General features: G+C 58.3%; 1 protein-coding gene across 3 annotated transcripts in view; it reads right to left on the bottom strand.

Annotated features, from left to right (window-relative positions):
• Positions 1-8,940: 8,940 nt before the first annotated feature.
• The window catches only part of KSR2 (kinase suppressor of ras 2), a 50,047-nt gene continuing 34,980 nt past the window's right edge, over positions 8,941-24,007 (bottom strand). For 2 of the 3 annotated variants that reach the window (XM_088535271.1, XM_088535274.1), the window contains 8 exons: positions 23,458-23,506; positions 22,465-22,832; positions 15,324-15,420; positions 14,107-14,240; positions 10,753-10,884; positions 9,610-9,739; positions 9,304-9,437; positions 8,941-9,012 (listed from right to left, as the gene is read on the bottom strand). In XM_088535271.1, coding sequence (XP_088391397.1) covers positions 9,006-9,012; positions 9,304-9,437; positions 9,610-9,739; positions 10,753-10,884; positions 14,107-14,240; positions 15,324-15,420; positions 22,465-22,832; positions 23,458-23,506 — 1,051 coding nt within the window. In that variant the 3' untranslated portion in view covers positions 8,941-9,005. Of the gene's footprint in view, positions 9,013-9,299; positions 9,438-9,609; positions 9,740-10,752; positions 10,885-14,106; positions 14,241-15,323; positions 15,421-22,464; positions 22,833-23,457; positions 23,507-24,007 lie in introns of those variants that run through there. The other variant, XM_088535273.1, reaches the window with a different exon arrangement.

Here is a 24,007-nt window from a genome sequence, read left to right as displayed (position 1 = left end):
AGCAGGGAGAAGCTGCAGCCCGTGACGTGCTACCACGCGAACTGCGAGCAGTTGCCTTCCCTGGGACAGCCCTAGCGAGGAAGGTGACGTGGGGACAGAGAGGCTGCACCTTCCTCTGCCCTCCTCCGATGGCCTCTGTCCTTCCCTGGGCCCCAAGGATGAGCAGGGTATCCTGACGGATTGCAGAAACACAAGGCATGGCCCAGGGTGGGGATGGAGAGAGCGCAACAGCGTCTGAGGGTCAGGGATGGAGCTGGGAAAGTCACAGCTCACCGGGGGATGGAGGTGGCAGGGCCACAGAGGCTGCTCCAAGGACATGGGCTGCAAGACAAAGGCAAATAGGATCATGCTGCTTGTGGGGACAGAGCGTTTTCACCAGCTAAACATACTTAAGTCCCCTGTATGAGACCAGATGTGTTGGACAGTGCCAAGGGAGCCAGGTAATGTCACCATGAGGCCACTCTCCAGCCCTGGAAGGTCACAGGGACCAGCAGCGTCTCCTGAAGGGGGATCAAGAGAGCTCCAAGCTGCTCAGCTGGCCTGCACTACTCAGGACAGTGATGGAGTCGTCCCTCCCGGAAGGCATTGCCGCCCACACGATGGATAAGAAGATCATGGGAACAGCCTGGTGGACAACAAGGTGAGACAACATTCAGCATTGCCGTCACCATCCACTTACTGGGCTGTACTAGCAAAACCACAGTATGCCTATGAAGAGAAGGGAAGAAGACACCTGATTGCTGTCTATAACTACCTAGATGGAAGCTGAAGAGAAGACAGAGAGTCTCTTTTTGGCGGTGACAAGGGAAAGGACGAGAGGCAACAACACAAGTTGGAAGACGGGGAATTCTGACTCCACATATGAAAAAACACCCCCCATGAAGGTGAACAAACACCCGAACAAGGGCGGATGGACACACAGCACTTCCATTCCTGGAGATACACAGATACAACTTGGAAAGATGCCTGAGCAACCTTCTCCAACTGGTGCTGCTTTGACCAAGGAGCTCTCGTGCTGCGGGTGGCTGGGAAGGGGCCCAGGCAGAGCACAGAGCTCACCTGCATGCTCTCCTTTCTGGAGCCTTCACGCTTAGCTTTGCTGTTTGTTTTTGAGCTGATGCCAACCGAGAAATAGGTGGAGGAGGAGAAGGACACCAGGCTTCACCTCAGCGAGCAGCCAGCTCCAGCCAGCTGGATCACGCAGCGTTTCTGGTGCCTGATGTGTAATGCGGTGCTCTGGGGTGCAAAGCAGAGCTGCTTCTGGGAGAGAGCTGAGGCATCCAGAGCTAATAAGATCCCACGGGACTGTGTAGCAACGCAAGGAAGGATGCCCAGGGCTCCTCCACACCTTCATGATGCACAAACTATTTACTCATCCTTCCTTTCACCCCGGGTCCCTGCTGCATGTCCTGTATCTCCCCACGGACAAAGCGAAGGCCAGAAGCAAACCATGAGCAGCGCGTCAAAGCCGGGGCCCCAGGCTCTGAGCAGCACCTCTGCAAGATAACTTCTCATGAAGCAAGTGCCCTGCACGAGGTCTCTGCCTCCCCTCCCTGCACACCTACCCCTCCATGGTCATGGGCAGCCCGTTGCAGGCTCCACTTGTCCCTCATGTCACCGGGACACGTGAGTCAGTGAGTCCAAGCTACGCAACCCATAGGATCTCACCAGCATGGTTCCTGGATGGCCCGAGCTCCAGCTCCTGCATGAGGCTGCAGCATGAACCTTCTTCCTGTCAGCTGGAGGGAATGTCCCGGAGGTCCGGTGGCTTTCCGCAGCACGCTGCCTTCCTCTGCGAGATTCCCAGGAAAGAAACTTGCTCCTTGTTGTTTTGGAGGCCACCAAGAGCCCCCGTGTTATGTAAATCAGTGCAGACTTTGAGTGCAGCTCTGGCTGAGCGGGTGATTTATTCGGGAGCAACACGGGGAGTTTCCAGATTAACACTAATTGCTCTTCCAAATTACTTAATGGTTTGAATTGCAGGCCTCTCTTTGGAAATCATCTCCAACAGTTCAATAAAGAAAGAGGAAAAAACAAAAGTATCTTCCAAAAGACAACTGCAAATTGATAAAGTCTTTGAGAGCTAATATCGATGCTGTCTGGCAAATTTATCCATCTGAAAGAGCAAGGAGAGGCGGAAGGCGCCGCTCTCCATTGGCAAGGAGGATGCTGCCCGCTGCTGAGCTGCTTGGGCCCTTCTGCACCGGGGTGTTTGGAGAGAGCCAAGAGCAAACAGACTAAATGAAAAGCAACCCCGTGAACACCTGCACTCGGGGAAGCGGCACCGTGACCTTTGCTGGGAAGGCAGGAGGGGCAGTGGGATGTGCCGGGCATGCTCCGGGCCGGGCTCTGCTCCGGAGGCCGGAGCGGGGCCGCTGCCAGAGCACAGCAGCGGCGCTCGCTCGCGGCACAGCTCCTGCAGGGCTTGAATTGTCACCCAGGCGGGAAGGGGAAAACTTGTTTCATTTTGGCCGCTTCCCAATTTCCCACCCCCTGCGGAGGCCAAGATGCAATGCTGCTGGCTGGGGCGAGTGAGGGGAGGAGGAGGGGACATTGTTGGGAAGCGCGTGGGGCTCACAGGGCCCCAGGGCATGCGCTGGGCTGGATGCAGCTTGGATACGGCTCAAGGCGTTGCTCCGCAGGCACCAGAGCACAAGCATGGGCGCCGTGCAGGAAATCCGCATGGGAAGCGCCCAGCAGTGGCAGAGGGGCTCAGATGCCGCCTGCGTTCAAAGGGGAGGCGGAAGCATCGCGTCCTTGGCCGGCTCACGGGGGGGAAGTGAGGGGGTTATGGAGAGCAGCTGCCCAGCTCGCTGCCAGGAGCCACGGAGATTTGAGAGCGAGACCGGCTGACGGATGCCATCTGCTCCTGGCACCTCGCGTCCCCACCAGCCACCGCGAGCGCGCGAGCGCGCGGCCGGCAGCGCGAGCGGCCCTGCCGCGCGCCGGGACCAGGCTGCAAGGCGCCTGCAGCGCTCGGGCCCCTGCCAGGCTCGCTCTGCCGCCCGGGCCCTGCCGAGGCCGCACGGAGGCCGAGGCCGGAGGCAGCCGGAGTGAGACCAGGTGGAGGGAGCCAGAGCGCGCGGGCTGCATGGAGGCACCAGGAGAGCCACCGCGGTGCTTACCGGGCACCGAAACGCTGCCCGCATCTCACCCATGAGCGTGACTTCACAGTCTTGGATCCAGCCCTGCTGTCCCTCTCCAAATACTTAGGTGCTCATGGAGCCTAAAGCAAAGGGGAGGAGGGACAGGGAGGTGCCAGGTCCCTCCTAAGCCTACGGGGCAGCCTATCCGGATTCATGTTCCTGGGGATGACTTGGGCACGGGGCTGCACACTCCTGCAGAGGCCGCACTCCCTCCTCCTGCCGCGCGGGAGCACCGACGGGGTCGGTTGTCTAGGGCAGCAACCCAGAGACGAAAGAGGCTGGGAAGCGGTGCGTCCCCTCCGCGGTGCTCGCGGAAGCTCCCGGGGTTGTTGCCAGGGGACCGAGGTGACAGTGACGGTGGCTGCAGCCGTGCTAAAGGGCAGCGACAGCCTGGCCCAGCGGGGCGGCTGCTTGGATGAACCCCAGAGGGATCCAGCACCATCCCCGACTGCTCCAGAAGGCATCCACAGGAGTCAAGGGAAGGAAGAATGGCAAGCTCCCCAACGGCTCTGTCCCCACTGTCCCTTCAAAGTCACGAGCCCGGCGCGGGGCCGACGCGCTGCCGAGAGCAGCCGCTTTTCAACACTCGTGTCCCACTCCCCTCCTTAAAAACCCAAAGTCTCATCCATCATTCACCCTCTGTTTGTTTTCGGCACTCTGCTATGCTCAAACAAGCAAAACAGATTAGCTGGGCTCATTTGTTTCCTGCTTAATTACACCTCTTTGGCGCTGATGTAATATTTCTAGCTTTGGGTTGCTAAGGATAAAAAATCCACCTTCCCCCTCCCACAGCCACCTTGGCTTTTCATTCCTGCAATGCAAAGCCCCAGATGGGCTCTTTGCAAAGTCTAATTACTGAGGAATGCGCAAGTCGGAATGGAGGCGCTGCCACCGATTGCTCAGGTTGTCAGAAGCAGATGGAATCCCGCTTTGATCAGCGCTCCAAACACATCCCGCGTCGAGCAGGGAGAGGAGTGTCCCGCATCTGCAGGCGCCGCAGCCCCGGATGACACCGGTCCCACGCGCACCCGGCTGCGCTAGCGGCAATGGGCCCTGCCGGGAAGCGGCGCAGCTGCGAGCGGCGTGATGAGGCCCTCGCTCTCCGAAGGGATCGGCGCCTGCCCGTGTTTGCTGCTCCACGGGCACGAGATGAAAGCGGTCCCTGCTCCGGAGCTCCGCACAGATGTGACCCGGTGCCTGCGAGCTGGCGCTCCCGACCAGCGCGGAGTCTCCAGGGCAACGAGCATGACCTGCCCATCACGCGTACTAGAACCTGAAGGTCCCGGAAGAGCGTTGGGATTGGCCAAGGTCTCGGGATGCTCCTACATCCCCCAGTCCAACTGGCCTGCGAGTACCAAGGGGAAGGAGCAGATGGGCCCAGCAGGCGCCTCTGCATCTGCCCGAGAGGGGAGAGCAGCCAGGGCAGGAGGTCCAGGAGCTGGAGGTCTCCCATGCTGGCCCTTCATGACAAACCTCCCTCGTCTGAGCACAACCAGCCCTACCAAGGACCTCCCTGTGCCTGTCAGCCCACAAAGCACAAGCGGCGCCACTGCCCGTGGCTGCACGGATGTCCCGATGTGTCCCCATCTCGGCCAGCCCACGCAGCCACCACAACTCTGTCCCGTGACGCCAAAGCAACAACTGCGGTGGCAGCAACCAGGGCACAGCCCACGCACAGACGGCAAGTGCCCACGGGTCTGCGGGAGGGCTGGCGACCAGCTCCAGAGCCGGAGCCTCCCGGGATGGGCAGAGCCTCCGGAGAGAGGCAGGGCCACCGCACAGGGGCAGGACCCCTCCCATCACTGCCATCTGAACAGCTCATCCCTCCCTGGCACGTGCAGCCGGAATGACACATTTGGAGCTGAGCGCCAACCCTGGACACCTCCCAGGACGGTGGCTGCACCTTGTGCACGCGGCGTGGTCGGGGAGTCCAGGAGCCTCTCATGGGCAGGACAGCCCTATCCACCCGGGTGCATCCCGCAGCTTTGCCTCCCCCCACCTCACGCCTCCGGCCTTACTTGTGTCCTTGTGTTCGGAGTGGTATGGGCTCCCCGGGGCCAGCGGCAGGGCCACCCGCCTGCCCCGCGCGGCCCCGTGCCCGCGCGGCCGCTCGCCCCCGCTGCAGATGCCGCTTGGCCGCAGCACCGAGGGCACCGCGGGGACCGCTCCTCCCTCCTTCCCTCCCTCCCTCCCTCCAGGCCACGGGATCGCAGCCCAAAAAGGGACAGCAAACAAAAGCCCGAGCCCCAGCAGGGACGTCCCGGAGCAGCAGGGCTCTCCAGAGGGCAACGGCAGAGAGATGGCGGCGGATCTCAGGGCTTGTCCTTGGGAAGCCCGCGCGGGAAGTGGTAAGTGGCCGTTTTGGTGGTTTCCTGCAGGCAGGTGGCCGGTGATCAGCGCCTGTGTCCCTCCCCGGGCTGGCACACCGCCACCACAGCCGAGCCCGTCTCACAGCTTTGCTGTTCCCAGGCCCAGCTCCTCCTCCTGGCCATCCCCCCCCGGGCACCGGAGCCTTGTGTCCCCCACCAATGACCCTCACGTCGGCCTTGGGGCTGCAGCAGAGTCGCTTCATTACGAATAACCTCTGAGGCAGAAAGTCCTCCTGCTCCTTCCCGAATTCAGCGCCCGTGTTTGGAGCTGGGTCACAAGGAGCTCGCTCGTCCTTCATGCAGCGACCGTGAGGTTTCCTTTGGACTTTATCTCCCCGGCTCCATCGGGAGATAACGGCCCTTGCCAGCCACCTCAAAGCACTTGCATTGATTCTCGTCACCTGCCAAGCGCAGGGGAGAAGAGCGGCGTCGCGGGTCGCTGCTCACTCCCACACGCCCAGCAGAGCTCAGATGCACCGCGAGGGAGCCGGGGCGCTTGTCAAACGGGGGCCTCTCCATCCGAGCACTCCAGGGTCCCGTGTCCCCTCCGGCACCAGCACCCAAGGGCAGGAGCTTTGCGTTAGCCCAGCTAGGGACTCTCTTGCTTGGAAGCAAGCAAAGCAGCTCGTGTCTTTTTAATTCGTTTTTGAGAAGTTTAAAGGCGAGCGCATCATGCGCACAGAGGCCTGGCAGGAGAGCGAGCAGAGGCTCCGGTTCCAGCTGCACCTTACAGATCCCAAACCCAGCTGCGAAGCCACAAGATCCCCAGCCCCCGTGTAATGATGCAGCCCCAGCTCCCTGCTCCAAGCCCTGTGTGCACCTCTCTTCCTCCTCCTCCTCCTCCCAAGCCAGCAGCTTTCCCCCTGCGGATTTGCAGCCCCCGAAATAGCGTGAAACCCAAGTCGCGGCTCTGCCGCGGCGGCACCACTCTAATCCCACCGGGAGCAGGCTGCCGGGAGCTGCAGGGATGCTCGGGCCCGGGCAGGAGGTCTCGACACAACTACGAGCGCCGCGGCACGAGGATCGGGGAGGGGGGATTGGGTTACCCTGCACGGCGCCTCCGGGGCTGCTCTTACACTGGAGTCCTCTAAATGCCACCGCTGCTGGCCTGGCCGTCATCGCAGAGCCGTTCCCTCCGGAACAGCGGGCGGCGCGGTCCTTCCCCGGATTCGTGATGCCGGTGGATTAATCGCTTCCCCCTGGAGCAGCATCTCCTCCGGTGCTCCCGCTTCCCCTCTCCTCCCTGTGCTTGTGTCCCAGCTCCTTGTGGAGCTGCTCATGCTCGGGGGGAGGTTTCAGGACCTCCTTGCTCATCCTGCACCCATTGATGGGGAGTGGGAGCTGGGGGCTGAGACCGGCCCCATTGCTACATGCCAGGCACCAAAGCGGGAAGAAATAGCAGCTGGGCAAGTACAAACCATGTTCCTACGCCTGGCCCGTGATGCATCTCACGTTGCACAGAGGACGGGGTCCCCCACGCCCCTGGGGTGCCACCAGGGAGCCATTAGGGACGCTGGCTGGGCACCATGGCCCACGACCGGTTTCGAGGGCCTGTGTGAAAAAGGGGAAGTATAAAAATAGAGGTGAGGGACAGCCGAGCAAGGGACACGTGGGCACCACAGCGGCCAGCGCATAGAGACCATTCCGGAGCAGCGGCTGGAGTCACCTGGTCCGGGAAACAGGAGACCCCGGCTAATCCTGCTCAGGGGACAGGTCTGCCTTGCAGAGCAGGAGCAGCTGTGACCCCCTTAGCCCCATACTCACAACCTTGGCCCTAACACATGTGGTTAATTAATTGGAGCCTCGTTAGCCACTAGCTGGGGCTCCGCTCTCCTGGACATCAGCCAACGGAGCCGGCTCTGAGCAGCACCATGGCTTGGGATGGGAGAGCCCCGGGCACCCATTCCCCTCTCCAAGCCGGAGCAGCATTCGGACGGAAAAGAGCCGGAGGCCAGTGCCAGTGTCCCCCTGTCCCCAGGAGAGGCAGAGCAGCATGAGCCGGGGTGCAATCATTTGCAAAGGTTTTTATTGGCATAAATAATTCATACACCGTCACCTCACCAAACACTGCACACGAAAAGAGAAAGAAAAAGGGAAAGGGAGGACGACGGAGCAAAAGGAAACCCCCCCGGGAAGAAATGGCTAACCACATCGGCAGGTCACAGCGCGTCGCACTCAGTCAGACAGCGGAAATTATAAATACTTTCTTAAAGTGTAGAAAACGTTATAAATGTTACTGTACAAATTTACATGGGGGAGAGCCATCGTGCCTGTCTCGGGGTGTGTGTGTTCGTGTGGGTTGTGTTTTGACTCTTTTTTGTGTTGGATTTTTTTTTTTCACCAGAATCACCTGTTCTTCTCCAGCAACAAGAATTTTGCAACAACCACCACAAAATATATATATATATTTATGTATATATTTATAAAAAGAAAAGGGAGTAGAGGAAACTGGGAACGGAAAGTAGCTCATTCGGCAGCGGTCAGAACTAACACGGAGAAAACAAAGCAGGCCATCGCGTCCAGTTGGAAACTGTACAGGGTTTGGAGCTCATTATATATGTATATATCTATATACATACATATAGAGATATGTATATATATTTATATATACCTTATGTACAAGAAAATGTAACAGCGTACTTTACAGGGAGCGGAAACCCAAGAGGCTTTTGCAGCGGACAAAGCTTCCCTTAAGACTCACTGTTGGCAAAGGAAGAAATAAATAAATAGAAATAAATAGGAATAAATAACGGGTGCAAAGGAGGGGCTTGGACGCGCTCTGCCGGCAGCATCTCCGGAAAGAGCCTCCTTAGGGGTGCCGAGCGGCTCGGTGGCCATGGGCCTGAGCTCCAGAGTGGCCCCGGCTAAGCCCAGAGTCACCAGTTTGGATGGTTGAGCTTAAATCCAGTGTGTGGCTACCTGGTGTCCCCAGGGCTCCTGCTGGGGCGGGAAGCAGAGACCCTGGTGCTCAGGGCTCAGGTGGAGCTGGGGATGGAGAAGAGTGCAGCCCCTGGGGAGACAGAGGAGAGAGCAGGACAAGGGGGATGTGGAGGAAACGGGATCACAAGGGAGGAGGGAGCAGCCACTGAGGAGCCAGGGCCTGGGGACATGAACTCATCCCTCGGCCGTGGCGCGAGCTGGGGACCCCGTTGATGCTCAGGATGCGGGTGAGAGTCTTGGCTGTGGCACCCAGGAGCCGCTAGGGATGGCCGGTCCCGTCAAACCCAGCAGTGAGTCGTGGCCTGAGCCCGGTCTGCCACGGCCTCTCGAGTAACCCGCGTCCCTTGGCAGCTCCTGCGGCTGCATGGCGGGAAGGAGCCGCTCCCGGAGTGCCGCGGGCAGCGCGTCCTCCACGGCCTCACGCAGGATGGGTCGGGGCGATGCTGCCATGCGGGGTCCAGCTCCCCAGCTCCGCAGCGCCCTCGGCTCTTCGGCGGGAGGAAGAGGAGAGCTGAAGCGGGGAGGAAGGCCCGTCCCTCGCGTCCTGCTGTCACAGCCTGGAGGGGAAGCACGCGGGGCACGTGCTCAGTGTGGCGGCCCACAGTGGAGCACTCTGGCACCAGCACCGCCTTGGGAACGCGCTGCGGGACACAGGGAGCCACTTCCCCCTCCGCTGCTTCAGCCCAACTCCTTGCCCCGCTCCCTGCCCTGCTTCCCAGCAATCCAGGTCCCTGTGTGCCCGCGCCCGGCTCCTCTGCGTATCCCCTTAACCCCAATGCTCAGTGATGTCCTGGGGCACAGGACACATCCCGGCGGGCTCGGAAAGGAAGGGGGAGGCAGCCACTTACTCTGCCGACTTCCAGAAGTGCCCGGGGTGCGAGAGGCGGCGGTTGCGCTTGGGCAGCTTCTCCAGCATGTCCATGAGCTTGGTGAAGGAGGGCCGCTCCTCCTGCTCGTAGGCCCAGCAGAAGAGCAGAATGTCCTGCAAGGGCGATGGTGCCTCAGAACCTGTGGCCAGCGCTAAACCCACCCCTGTGACGCATGGAAACCCGGGGTTCCGTCCCCATGGGAAGCACTGGGGCGAGCAGGGCATGTGACAGTGCCACGTCCACGCTCCGTCCCCCTTCCCCACACACCCGCTCCGGGCCACCTACCGAGATCTCCTTGCCCATGCCGATCTGGCTGAGGTTGGGCTTCATGCCCCGTCCCACCTGCCAGATGATGGCCTCTGCCGGCTGCGTCTTGAAGGGCCACTCACGCGCGTGCAGCTCATACCAGATGGTGCTGTGGGAGAGAGCGGCCGGGTCCAGAGCACACAGGGGATGCAACACGGAGGGGTCACGGTGGAGGGACGTGACATGGAGGGGACGCCACGCGACAACGCACCTCCGCTAGAGATAGGAGGGAGAAACCCCACGGGACAGACAGCGCCACGTGGGAACCCAGAGCCCAGGATGCGGCGGCCAGCGCAAGCGAGCGCCCCGTGCTCACGGCCCCACCGCAGTGTCAGGTCTCCCCTTCTCCTGTACGAGCCCTGGCTCTGTCCCCTGGGAAGGGGGAGCTGCGACAGAGCTTTTAGCACCTTCCTGGGCTTTGGGAATGCCAGAAAAATCAAAACCAAGGGGAAAAACCTTCTAAAGCAAACTTGGCATGAGTGCAGAACCCTCAAAAAAAAAAAAAAAAAGAAAAAAAAAGAAAAACAATCCCTCGAGTCTAAATAACCGATTTCTACTCAGTTCAATAAGATCCCTTAATTACTTCTCTTTTTTTTGTTTTTCTTGAGCTAAAGTTATGCTCAGGAATGGAGAGAGAGGAAAAAAACCTCCAACCCCTTCCAGCTTTAATTACTGCATTTTTGATGGAAATATTGCATCCAATAGCAGCTCCCTGCACACCAGTCACTGCGGACTGCAGCCTTCACGCTGTCCACGGGCGCAGCGTGCCAGCAGATTAACCCGCCGCTCCAAAACCGACAGCTCCAAGGAAGGTTTTCATCAGGAGATCAATGGCGCTGCTACCGCGGGGATTCGGATCCCCACGAGTCTGGAGGATTTGGAGCATCACTGTCCCCCATCCTGCTCTCCCACAGATTTCTAGCTGCACTGGGGATGTTAAAGGCCAGTTCCCTAGAGCTGAAACACGGCAGGTTGGTGGTTTATGGGGGTTACATGGGATCTTCCTGACGCAGAAGACACTCCTGTCCCAGCTGCCCTCCCAGCTGGCTGCTGGGAACGGGTCCCAAGGCCTGGATGGCGCCGGAGCTCTGCACCGTGCGCAGCGCTGCCGCGGGGACTCACCCAAGTGCAAAGACGTCCGAGTGCTTGGAGAAGGGCAGCTTGTCCTCCTCGGTGTCGGGCGAGAGCTGCCGGATGATCTCCGGCGCGAGGTGGCACAGCCAGCCGTTCTGAATTCGCAGCTTGTTCTCTCGCCTGTGGAAACACGGGAGCCGCCATGAGGGGTGGTGGCGCAGCAGGCTGGCGCCGCTGCTGGCCACGTCCTCGCATCCCCGCCAAGTTCCCGCTGCCATGATTGCACCAAAAGGCCTCCCCTGAAGGCTGGGGGACTCTCCATTGACCTGGTAGGGTTCTCAGCAACCTGGTGCAAGCTCAGCCTGCTCTGAGCAGGAGGCTGGACTGGAAACCTCCAGACATCCCTTCTAACCTAAATTATCCTACAAAAACGGTCTGAAAAACTGCCTTTTCAAGTGTTTTATAAGGGCACTCCACTATCTCCAAGCAGCTTGTCCAGCAGGTTGCCCAAGACCCTGTCCAGATGGTTTATGAGTGTCTCCAAGGATGGAGAGTGGCCAGCCTCTCTGGGCAGAGGACTCCGTTGCCCTCAGGTAGTTGCTTCCCCATCCCTTTACCTTCTAGCAGGCATCTACCAGGTACCACTGCCATAAAAAAACATCCTCCGGGTAACTAGCGCGGCATTCCCCTTGCTCCTGCTGCCCAAGGAGCCACTCCACAAATCCAAGACTCTTCCCTTGCCTGCTGAAGTCTCCTGGAGGGACAAGCTGCTCTGGATGGGGCTGTGGGACACAGGCGGTCCAACAAGGAACTGCCCAGCATTACTTTGCATTTACAGTGAGCCAAGAGCACCTACATGGTACCACAGTGCAGCTGATGGGTGGTGATGCATTAAGCATCTCAATCATGTGTCTGAGCCAAATCTGGCAGCGTAAAACAGCAGGAACTGTGCAGTGAGGAGGCTTCACCTTTGGGTGCCTTGATTCCCTCCATAGGTCACAAGGTGAGCAACAGCCTTCGGAATCATCTGTCTTCCCAAATTCAGTCTGAGACCAAAATCTCTCTCAAATCTGGGTCTGTCTCACAATCCTGCCCATGTTGAGGGGTGATCTCCCTCCTCCCAGGCCCGTTTCCCCCACGCCCGCTCAGGCAGAGCGGTGGCAAGTCACATTGCCCATTAGCAACGCGGCCACCGCGGCGTCGCAGGAGGAGATAGCGCAGGAGCCTTGGGACAGCGCAAGGAACAGGCTCCGCTCATTACGTCTCCGTCAGCACTCTGGGAACTTGACAGCTCCTCTTCATCTTGGCCGCGTAGGAGGGCAGCGCGGCAATCAAGAGCTGGGGGGATGCTCGGGCACCTCTGTTCTCCGGGAGGCAGAGGTGAGAGCTCTCCTGCACAGGAGGGAAGCTTTCAGCTCCCACCGGCGAGCTCCGATTTCCATCCTTGATCTATGCGCAGGGCTCTTAATTACAAGGCGCCGTTAAGCACTGGGGTCAATTAACAGAGGCACAAAGGAACTTTCTCTGCCTTCCCCACCGGCGCTCCTGACGTCTGTGCTCCTGACTGCTGCTCGCGAGAGGGCAAAGTGGGAGAGACAACCAGGCAGCTACTCAGCAAGGAGGGCCTCGGGCTGGGGGCCATCCTCTGAGTCCCCCTCTCCTCTTTCCCAGCTTGGAGATGGTTTGAGGAAGCTCCTCTCCGAGGCCCTTGTGTGCTCAGCTCGCCCAACGCGATGCCAGCCCAAGGCTCGGAGGTCCTGGTACACCAGGAGGTCCTGGCAGTGGGGTCTGGCCTCAAGTGCCTACACGAGCCCTCCCCAGCTCTCTCCAATGCCCACGGACACCCAGGCACCCTCAGGGGCTCCTGAGCTTCCAGCATCGCGGGCTGAGCTGCAACAAAACCCAGAGCTGGTTAGATGACGGCAATAGAGGGTTTCATAACAAAAGCTGGGCCGGTTTCATACACGACACGGCCACTTTGATTAATAGAAAGCGGCTGAATCAAGAGAGTGTCTTGCAATGGAAAGCGAGTCTGCCGTTAAAAGCGCCGGCAGAAGAGCTCTTCAGAGCTCTCAAAATCCACCTCACGCTCCTCCTAATTACAGAACAGCCCTACCGAGCCCAACAATGTTTTATATAAAGGAAAGATAAATATGTTTTTTATCAGGCTAAAGACGTTCAATTACGAACTCTCTCGAAGGCAGTGATGATAGCCGGCTGTGTTCTTAAGAGGAACAACTGAATTATTGCCCAGATTTCAGAAAGCAGTGCAAGGAAAGCCTTCACTGGGAGGAAGAGGAGGGTTTTTAACACTTTGGTCACCATAAGGCAAGTCCTGGTGAAGAAAACCCGGAGTGCAGTTCTCATCCGCGTCCACAAGACAAGGTGATAGCATGGGCTGATCCTCAATGAGCTCCCTGCTCCAGTCCAACGCTCACCCAAAGGCCACGTGAGCCGCAGGGGTCCCTTAACGGGCCCATCCTGGCTCGTCCTTGTCTGGGAAAAAGCCATAACAAGCCAAGAAAGTCCCTGGGGAACATCGGCGACGTGACGACGAGAAGGGAAATCAGATCCCTGGACACTGTCTGCTTCGAAACCTGTCACAGCTGGCGAGTGCAGCCCCCAAAAGCGGGAAACCTTCCCCCAGATCTCCAGCAACAGCCAAAGTTCGTGCCAAAATCCAGTCGTTTCAGTGGAGTGAGCAGCCAGGATAAGTTCAAAGCTCCTTCTCCACTGCCAGACTGCTGGGGAAAGCAGCAGCCCCATTTTGGGGGCTTCCAAAGCTTTTGGGAAAGTTTGTACCAAAAAAAAAAAAAAAAAAAAAAAGCCTGGAAGACCATAGTTATTTCCTTTCACCTTGCTATACCATAAGTTGAAAACCATGTAAATCTGAGCATGCTTTATCTCCTGAGCATCCCCTCACGCTCCGAGAGCAAAGAGCCCAGGGCTGCTGGTGAGGGTGACACTGTGTTCGCGTCGGTCACTTCTAGCACAACATTTTCAGTGGAAACCCTCTCTCACGCTGGGAATCCTCAGGACTGTCAGTAAAACTCGGCAGCCAGCGAGCTGGAACAGCTGCCGGGGGATTACAGGGGCTCTGCTGGGGAAAGGGCAAGGAGAGAGCTGGCTTTCCTGACCCCGGTGAAACGGATCCCCAGGAACCTCTCCCAGGGGATTTTGGGCACGGAAGTGTTTGGGGCCATCTGGAGCCAGGTCCGGCCCCTTCACGTCAAAAGGTGCTGGAGACTGGGAAGCAGCAGTCTGGCAATGTCCCCCCACCAGATCCGCGTGGAGGATCCTCAACCCTCAGGGATTCTCAACCTCAAGGATTCGGTGCTCCTGGCAGGACATGCACTGAATCCTTGCAGAGACCCTGCTGCTGCTCCAGCCCCGGTGTCCTACCTGCCCGCCTGCAGCACTCCTGAGATGCTGAAGAGGCCAAAGTCCGTGATCACCACCTTGCCGTTATCGTAAAAAACGTTCTTCGACTTGAGGTCTTTGTGAAGGATGCCCTTGGCATGCAGGTAACCCATTCCCTAGGAGTGGAAAAGAAGAAACTCTGAAGTAGCTGAAAATAGAGACTGGAGCAAAGAGGGTCGACGCCAGCGAAGCTGGGGCAGTTCCTGCGACTGCTGACATGGGGACAGCCTGGCTGGTGCATCCCAAAATACAGGGCTCCCCATCGGCACCGCTGCACGCCTGGCCTGGGGCATCGAGGCTGCCCACGCGCACGCAGACCCCATTAGCCTGCAAGCAGGCAGCTCCGAGGAGCCCCGCATTCATTCTTTTTCCCTAGGAAAACTTCATGGTGCTTAATTAAAATTATTGCTAATGATGCAGAGAGAGGCCGCGGGTGGGAAAGCCAAAGTCACTGACGGCTCCGTGGGGCGGGCGTTCAGCGTCGTAGGAGAAGCAGCCTCGTGCGCGGGGAGAGCAGCGAGCACCGTTAATCCTGGCGCCAGCCGGGCCGGCGCGCAGGGGCAGGCGAGGGAGACGCATGCTAGCTGAAACTGCCTCTGTGGAGATGCAGAATGTGGCCCCAAACGGGTCCTTTGGGGGAAGGACTGGAGGCACCAACCGTGCATCCCTCTCCAAGAACCGCGCGGGTGTGGAGGCCCCGAGGGCCCCGTCGGAAGCGGTGGCTTTGCAAAGCCAAGCGGCAGAGACGGGATGTCCTTCGCGGAAGGGCAGCCGAGTCTTTGCTGCGGCTGCTTCCCGAGCCAGTCGGGGCCTGGCCATTCACCCTGCCGCCAATGTCCCGCTGCCGCGGGACCGGCGCGGATCCCCCTGCAAATGCAGGAGAGGTGGCGTTTGGCACCACCACGGCCACTCAGACGGGGAGGGCACTAGCATGGCCCGACAGTGATTCCCCATCTTTGGAGCTCTCTGGCCAAAGCCAAACCCAAGGTTGGTCAAGCGCAACCCCCGGGCACAAGCAGGGAAACTCAGAGTTGTGAGCACCCACTTCACACACCGCATCACTCTGGCTCCGCTGGGACACCCTTCCTGCCCAGCACGTATTTACAGGCCCTTGAGCAGCGCTCGGAGCCACATGGCCCCACGCGCCAACAGCACCACGCGGGACATAGCCCCCACAGGGCGCCCGGCCGCCGTCGCACCTTGACGATCTCCTGAGCTATCTGCCTCGTCTTGTTGACGTCCAGGACCATTTTGGCATCTCTCACCACCGAGTAGAGAGTCCGTCCTTTACACAGGCTGGAAGAGTGAGAAAAGGGAGAGGAGAAAAATAACGATGAAAATAATAAAACATTTCAGAAACCCCAACTCAGGAACATCCCCAATTTCTGAATGCAGAGCCGTGAGGACTCGGGTTCCAACCCAGCCGTATTTCTCAGCCTTTCCCCTCCTGTTTCCTCACCAGAAAGGGACCTCCTGGCCTCCTCGCTCAAGTCCCATGTGCAGGACACCCACATCCCTCCACCTTGTCCCTCTCAGCTCCAATGGCCACAGATGTGACACGAGCCAAAAGAGGAGGCGGGGGAAAGCCAATGCACCGTACAACGGCCTCCAATTTTCCTCCTCGTAGCAATTACAGTAAAATCTATTTGCAGAGCCCTAATTACCGCAGGCAGCTGGAGGGGGGGCACGTAAGCCAATTAAATCTATATTGGCATTTGAATATCATAATGGGGACGTGGGCGGACGTGGCCTCGGCTGCCGCCCGCCAGAAAGGGCTTGTTTGTCCCCCGCAGCCGCCCCCGCGTGCGGCGGCGATACCTGCGCCCGGCCGGGCGGCTCCCCCGCCTGCGGCTCCTCCTCGCTCCCGGGCACAACAGAGCGACGCGTTATAACTCCTCGGTCTCCCCGGCTCCCCTTCACCTCCCCTTGCCGGCCTCCTCCTCCTCCACGGCCTGCGCCAAGCGCGCGAGTCACCAACAGTTCGCAACCAGGATGGAAATGCGGACACTGGGAAGCGCTCACGTTGCCGGACAGTAAATTAAAAGGAATAAAGAAGATTTTGTTTCACGGCTTGATAAACACACCCTGGAGCCCAGGGTGAGCAGCCAGGTGCGAGCTGACATCCCTCCAAACTGCTCCTCCCTGGGGCTTCCACTTGATTAGGTATCTTGGAAAGAGCTCCCTGGAGACTCCCCTGTCTTTTTCTGGGAAAATTAAGGCTTGCCCGACTGCAAAGCCATCTTCTCCTGAGTAACCCTGGCACTAATCTCCCGGCTGCAGTCTCACCTAGATAGGAATTTCACTGAAGATTAAGAGCCCGAGTCACTTAAATCTCACTTGCAAAGAAACACTGGAGGAGAAGCATGCCTGGGCTGCTCAGCAGCGGAAAGGCTGCAGAATTTCCCCCTTAGCATTTTTTTTTCCCCAGCAGCCTCTCAACAGTGAAGCTTTTGCACTAATTTCCTAACCCAGCTTGCAGAGCTGAAGCTCTGCGGTGCAAAGGGCTGCTTGGCGCTACCCGAATGCAAAACCAGCGCTTGCAGCTTCCCCTCTCTTTCCCAGAGGAAAACATTGTAGGAAGTTGCTTAGGGATTGGAATGGCTACAAATCCCTAGATGGATAGAAGAAATTATGGAAGAAGGGGCCAGCAGGAACTTTTTCCCCCCCACGGCATGCGAGTCCATGGGACCTGCGGAAAAATCTGCCATCCCTCCCAGGTGACTCATCCTTGCGCTGCCGAATCTCTCCTGCCGGGGAAGCAGAGCCGCGATGCCGCGCGCGGAGCTGCCGGCGGCAGCACAAAGCCCCGCTGATGCCCGCGAGCCTATTCAGCAGCCACCTGCGCTACCTTTTCACGGCGCTTCCCTGCAATTTGGGCTCCTGAATAGCTGCTTCCCGCACTGGCAAAGCGAGGCGCCTGCTCGGGCGCTGCGCGGCTTCGCATCGCAGGGTCGCAGCCCGCAGGCGCTCGGGAGCCGCGGCAGCTACCGGCCTATTCACCACTCGAGCACCTATGTGTAAGCAAAGACTTGTCTCTTCTGCACAAAACTTTCTTTTTTCTCTGGAGCTAGTGGAGGACGTGAGGTGGGGATGTGGTTTTTCCACATCAGGAAGTACTTTGCAAAGACCCCTTGGAAGGATGACACTGTGGGGATGCTGGCACCTGTGGATCCGCATTGGGCAGACCCCCCAGCATCCCGTTTCCTCCCATCCAGTGGGACCTGCTGGCACGGGGCCAGGTGCAAAAGCTTCTCCCCTCGCTTTTCCATACAACTGTCACAAGCAAACCACACAGTGGCTTCGAGCAAGCGGCAGCCGCTCCGCGTTAAGGGTGTAGTAGCCACATGCCACCCGTCCTTCCTCAAATCTGCCATCCGCCTCACCAGGAGAGCCCCAAGGGAACAAGTTCAGCCATTTCCCACAATTTAGGCAGGAGGAATTGCAGTGTCAGAGCTTGCCCCTAGACCACAGCCCAGGATCCTGCAAGGGCTCTTGTCCCCGGACTACAACCGCTCTCATCTCCGCTATGTGACACGTAGTCCAAGCTCCTGTGTGCCCGTCCTCCCCCCGCAGAGGTGAGGGGGACACAGGAGTGTCACCGAGCTCCTAGCCCAGGTGCTCCGAAGGTGCCGGGCCCCGTCCCCATCCCGCGGCAGATGCGCTCTCTATTCAAAATGAGTTTCTGAAGTGTGCAGCCAAGCAAGCCAAATCCCAAATTGCTTTATAAACACTCTGCGTTGCGCCGGCGTGGGCTGGAGACATCAGCACCGGGAGTAAAGCCAAAGCGACTTGCAGAGGAGCAATTTGGGAGAGATGAGTTGGGACTATCTGGAGCACTGCCACTTATATATTTTTTTCCAGCTGAGGTGAAAGGAGCCTCATTTATCCCCCACCTCATTTTATTTCCTCCCTTTGCAATACTGATGGGCAGAATCTCTGCAGCTCTGAAGTTTGCAGCCTCTCCTGCTCATGAGCGCAGAGCTCAGGCAGCGCTGCCACCACTGCCACCCCGGCACCCCTGGGCAAAACGGACCTTTGGGGACGGACAGGTGGTTGACCCAGCTTGCAAGCTCGGTGCTTTGCAATATTCTGCATTTCTTATCACCACACAAGCACCCGTGCGTCCTGACACGGTGGTGCCCCTCGACCACACGGCAAAACTGCCCCTCTCCAAAATCCCCTTCCGATGAAGGATGCGGCTGCTTTCCGCAACCCGGCCCGACTGCTTCCCGCAACCTGATCCAACTGCAGCAAAGCACCACGGCAAAATGACTAGCGGGAGGAAAAGCAGCAAAGAACAACCCCCCAAATCCATCATTTTGATGCCCCAAAGTGATAAATGCCAGACCCCGAGAAGCTCCTGCCGGAGTGATTTATGAGGAAGCTGCTTGGATGCCATGGTGATAGACGGCAGGGGAGAGACCAGAGGAGAAAGTGCGAATTAATAATACGTATTTCGCTATAAAAATACTTCCGATCGCGGGGTTCAGCCGCGCGGGGGAAGAGATAGACGCGGAGCCAAGGGGCATTTGCTGGGAGCTCCCGCGCTCACCGTTGCTTGAGGTTTTAGTATCAGACTAATACGCAGATGGACCACGAGGCTCAGAAACGTCCCGGCCGGTGGCAGGGACAGCTTGAGCCACCTCAGCTGCACGGGCTTGTAAGGAGAACGGTGCAAAAACCTCCCAGCGACACGGGGAGCTTCAATCCTCCACGGCAACACAGCCCCCGAGCGGCTCGTTTTGCTCCTTCACTAGTGTTTGGCCACAGGGAATGGGCAGTGCAAAAGCTGGTAGGCAGCAAGGAGCATTTTCCCTAAAACAGGAATTTAAGCAGGGCTGGAGGGGCAACAGAGTCTTCCTCCTATTTGTTTTACTCAAAATCAAGAGAAGGGAAAAACAGAGACCCCAGGACACTGGCATGTGGTCACAACACAAAATCTGCCAGCCCTGGGGCTCATCCCCAGCACAGCCGGGCAGCTCCCAGGCAAATGCACAGTGACAAACCATGCTCCCTTGTTCAGGACAGCCAGTTCCTATTCAGGGACTTTGGATTTGAAGCAAGAAGAGGTTAAAAAGAGGGTTTGCAAAATCCTGCAAAACATGGGGTCTTTTGCAGGGCCGGCAGCACCCAAGGTGATTTGAAGGAGGGTGCAGGTTGCACAGAGCTGCAGAGCACTAGGTTGCAGCAACAGGGGGTCATTTTCACAGCAAACTCTCCTAGGGGCAGCTCAGCCACCTCCCCCGGGTGCCTGCAGCGTTATCAGCCGGGAAACACTTGTTCTCTTACGAAACCTCCTGGGCAGGAACGCCCAAAGCGACGGTTGCAGCTGCAGTGGGGGTGAACGGTGCCATGGGGCGCTCCCACGCAGGCGGTTTTGCAGGAGCCAAAGGGGCGCAAAAAGCCCCTCTGAGGTAGCTGCATCTCAAGGCAGCCAGGAAGAGGAAGAGGAGGGGAACAGCTAATCCTCCCCCTAAAAAGTCACTGCAATTCCATCAGGGCTTTACAAGAAACGAGCTATTTAGGAAATAAACTAAACAAACAAAAAAGCAAACGCAATGCAATTTTCCTGCAAGGAGCTTCTCCCAGATGGAGATGCTGTGCCCAGGAGCGCGGGAAGCCGCGTCCGTCCCGGGGGCGTTAAGTCAAGCAGAGCCTCCTGAATCCCCAACGTCGCCCCCGCTGTCCCGATTCCGCGTCATGCAGCCGAGGGAATCCAAGCCCCAGGTCTCGAGGGAAGATAAATGCCCTGTTAACGTGTGTATTAATACCCCTATCGACTTCCCGGGTGCCGGTCGTTATCAAGATTTATCCAGCCTGATGGGCGCCTATCGATCGCGGGGCAGCGCGTTCCCACGGGTCAATCCATTCTGCTGCAGCCCCTGGCAAGAAGTCAATAGCTATTTATTATATGATGGACGAGCTTCATTATTTTAAATGCTGGGAAAGGGGGAGGCAGCCGAAAGGAAGGGTGGATGGGCAGCCAAAACCCAAGGCTGGAAGGGCGCTGGAAGCAACTCGGCCCGCGCAGGGGCCCCCATGGGTTTGCCTACCCCCTGGCCAAAAACCTTGATTTTTTTTTGCATATAGGAAAAAACGAAGCAGGGGGTTCAGTTCTTTCTTTCACGTCGGGTCCGTGCTATCCATTACGCAGCCTGTGAGGCTGCCTCAGTGCCACCTCGAGACTAATTAAGATGGATGTTAACTGTCCCCACCGCTCGTTACCCAAGAGGCAGCTCATTAGCAGCCCGCACGGGAGCTCTCCTTGGAGCGGCCTCCAATCCCGCTCCCCAGGGGACACTGCATGTCCCCCTGCGCCCCAGGACCCACGGACACATCGAGGGTCTCCTGCAGAAGTGCTGGCCCGGGGCTGGCAACCAAAGAGCAGGGGGTTGGTCCCACCGGAGCCCTCTCTGCTTGTCCCGCTTGCAGCTTCCTGAGCTTTTCCGCTGGGAAGGAAAGCGGCGCAGGAGAGGAAGGAAGGAAAACGGAGCGGCACGAGAAAGTAAAAATAAAAGTGGCTAAAAATACCCGTGTTGGAGGCTCACGGGGCCGCGCGGCGAAGCCCCTTCCAGGGTGCGCGGCTGCTGGTGACGTGCTGGCAGGAACACGAGGTCCCTCCCGCCGCCGCACGAAGCATCTCCCTCCTCACTGAGCGACCCGGCCGCGGCCTCGCACCCGTGTGGCCCCGGCACCAGCTCCCGGCATCATCCAAGCCCTTGGAGTCACCCGGGTTCAGCCGTCGAAGCCCGGCCGTGAGCCCGCTGTGCTCGGAGACGTCGCGGGCACAGGGCGTATTAGGGGGTAAGCCAGTAATGCCTGACTTTGACCTTAAAAGGCCCAGGCTGCAGCTGGGAAAAGGGGAAAAACAACCCCTGAGCAGCTCACCCCGCTTCGCAGACCTGATATTAATGCATCAAACCACTGCAGCGCACGTATTTATTTTGTCAAACTGTCAAAAAGCGGCACCTGAGAGGTTTTTTAGATAGCAACATTAAAGTCAAAAAGCACTTTTTGTAGCTTTAAAAAACCTATTACCCAAAGCTCTGGTGCTGAATGGGATTCAAAGGCTGTGCAAACAGGCACTGCGAAAGTCTCTCCGTGCAAAAGTTACTTCCAAGGAGCAGGGCGGAAAAGCTGCATTTTCCCTAAGCAGGAAACCCAACACTAGGCGATGTGCAGAGCTGGTGGCAGAGCCGACGGCAAGGAGGCGCCACAAGAAATGCCATATTTTGGGGGATACATCCTACACCTCCAGTGTCCCTCAGAGCCGAGACAACCACACTGGAAGCAGCTTTCTGGAAGGCAAACAGGCAAAAGGGCCACACGCTATTTCACCGTTAATGGCCTTATGCAGCTTTTCCATTCCAAGGCATTGTTCCAAGGGATTGTTTTAGGCACTTCCATGGAAAGGTCTCTTCCATGCTACGGGGCAGAGGGGCAGCCGGCTGCAGCGTCCCTGTCCACTGAGCTGGGCTGAGGGCAGCGCTGACTCGGCACTTGGCCACCCAGGCAACCACTAGCCCTGGAGCTTCACGGTGGCTGGGAAGTGATTTGCCCGGAGTTGCGTTTCCCCTTGGAGATGTTCAGAGCGCTCGTTAGCCACGCTGTAATTATGGGAGCGAGCGGCGAGGCTGGTGCGGTTCAGTAACCCCAGCTGCTCCAGTGACAGCCCTGTCCCCTGCCTGACTGCAAGAGCTCCCTGTGGCAACATCGCTGCAGGCGCCTGCTGGTCCACAAGCCCTAAGCAGGTCCATCCCGCTGGCATACAGCATCGGACACGTTCCCAGCGCCGCAGCCCTGCTCGCGTGGCTCCAGATCCCGTCACGCACTGGACCAGCAGAGGGGGCAGCAGCCCCTCCAGCTGCACCTTTGCTAGGCAGGGACTAGGTGACACCACAGCAATCCCACCCCAGTGGCAACACCACACTATGGCCTCCCCGATGGCACCAAAGCTTCGCTGTGCCCCTGGCAAGCGCAATCACAGAGGGACTGCTCCCAGCATCACACTGCAAATCCCCGGCAATAGAGAACATTGGTCAGGGCAGCAAGGAGGACGTGACTCGCGATGCCTTCTAGCAGCTTGTCAAGAGCGAGCACTTGACTGCTGGAATATACTTTGGAATGAGAAGGAAATTACTCAAAATAACAATGTCCCTAGCTTGGCAGTCGAAAGGACCGAGAACTACATGCACCAGGGCATGCAGAACTGCAGAGCCCATAAGGATCTCTGAGCCCAACACAATCCCGTCAGCGGCTCGGTGGGCTGAAGGACCTTCCTCCAGCAAGTTCTGCAAGAGCCCGAGCCGGTCACGGCACGCAGGGAGGTGCCAGGCTCACCTGGTGATGATGGCGAGGTGAGGAGGGCTCATGCAGGCTCCCATGAAGAGCACCACGTTCTCGTGGCGGGTCTGCCGGTAGGCCATCACCTCCCTCTTGAAGGCCTTCAGCTGGTCCTCGTTGTCCCGCTCGATGTCAATGAGTCGGATGGCCACCTCGCCGTGCCAGCGTCCATGGAACACCTGCCCAAAGCGGCCCTTGCCGATGAGCTCCCCGATCTCCAGCTGCTCGAAGGGGATATCCCACTCCTGGAGGAAGATGCTGGTTTGGCTGGCCTTGCGGGGGAAGTTGCGAGCCGAGAGGAGGGAGAGGTTCATCTCTTCAAAGTCGTCCTCCGACTCCTGGGCCTCCTCATTGCCCTCCTCATTCTGTGGGGAGAGAGGCAGAGCTGAGCACCCGCTCAGGTATGTCCCGAAAGCAACTGAGCGCAGGTGGCACCTGCTTCCATCTATATTTTACGCAAGGCCAGAGGAAGGCAGAGGTCAACACATCTAGATTTTGTGGGAGATGCCATGGGAATTTGCAAATCCAGGCTTAAAAGCAAGAGAGACCCACCAGAGCACTGCACTGATCCACCTGGAAGCAGAAGTTCATCCCACGCCTCCCTGTTAGTGCCACCATCAGCTCCCACCGCAGGGCCCAAGGTCTGCACCCTGGAGAGCCTGGGATAATCCTGGATTTCCCTCTCCTGAGCTGCGTGTTTCTCCTCAGATCTAAGTGCACCCAAGAAGCTGCATCCCTCATGCTGGCCTTCCAAGGCCAGGCCACATTTCCAATGAGTCTTATAAAATGGGACAGAACTAGGAGCACAAGAAGAGGCGTGAAGCCCACAAGGGACCGTGATGCCACTGCCCGTTTTGGCGGCAGGTCAACCTCGACCCGCAAGGTTGACCTGCCACACACCCTGCAGTTTAATAAACTTTGCTTTCCCAAGTTTTCCTTTCATTCCAGAAATGAAAAGAAGAGCCTGTGCCACGACTAGTGGCATCTTACCTCCGACGTTGGCTCCACTTCAATTTGAAGTAATGGATTTCCTTCCAGGCTGTTAAAAAAATTAGCACAGTGTGAAAACAGAGCGGTGTGGGGAGGTTGTGACAGAGCGTGGAGCACCGTGACGTGGCTGTCACCTCCCGCTCCCCTCGGCATCATCTGCGGCGACACGGAGTCTAAGGGGCAGCCCCGCAAGTCGGCTCGGGAGCCAGCCCGAAGCGATGGCGGCGGGGCTGGACTTGTGCCCGGGCACCATGTCCGCAGGGACAGACCCAGGGATGGACCCGCACCCTGGGCTGAGCAGCACAGCGCCACTGGGGCAGGTGCTCCCAGCCCTTCCCGGTGCTTCCCAAGCCCAGATTGACTTTCCCCATGAATCCCAGCCTGTGACACGCATGCCTGGCTGCTTGCCAGAATGGAAGAAATTGGGGTTTGCAATAATTTCCACAAAGTGGAGATTGCAGAGCCCTTCTGCACAGCAAAAGCACCACAACACGCCCCAGCAGCAGGAGCGATTTATCTTGCTGGCTCTTTGGGTCAGCTTCTCTTTTTG

This window comes from Tinamus guttatus, unplaced genomic scaffold (assembly GCF_059628265.1).
Source record: "Tinamus guttatus ecotype Peru unplaced genomic scaffold, ASM5962826v1 Tinamus_guttatus_pri_ptg000628l, whole genome shotgun sequence".
NCBI lineage: Eukaryota > Metazoa > Chordata > Aves > Tinamiformes > Tinamidae > Tinamus > Tinamus guttatus.
This window is presented reverse-complemented; position numbering and strand designations above follow the sequence as displayed.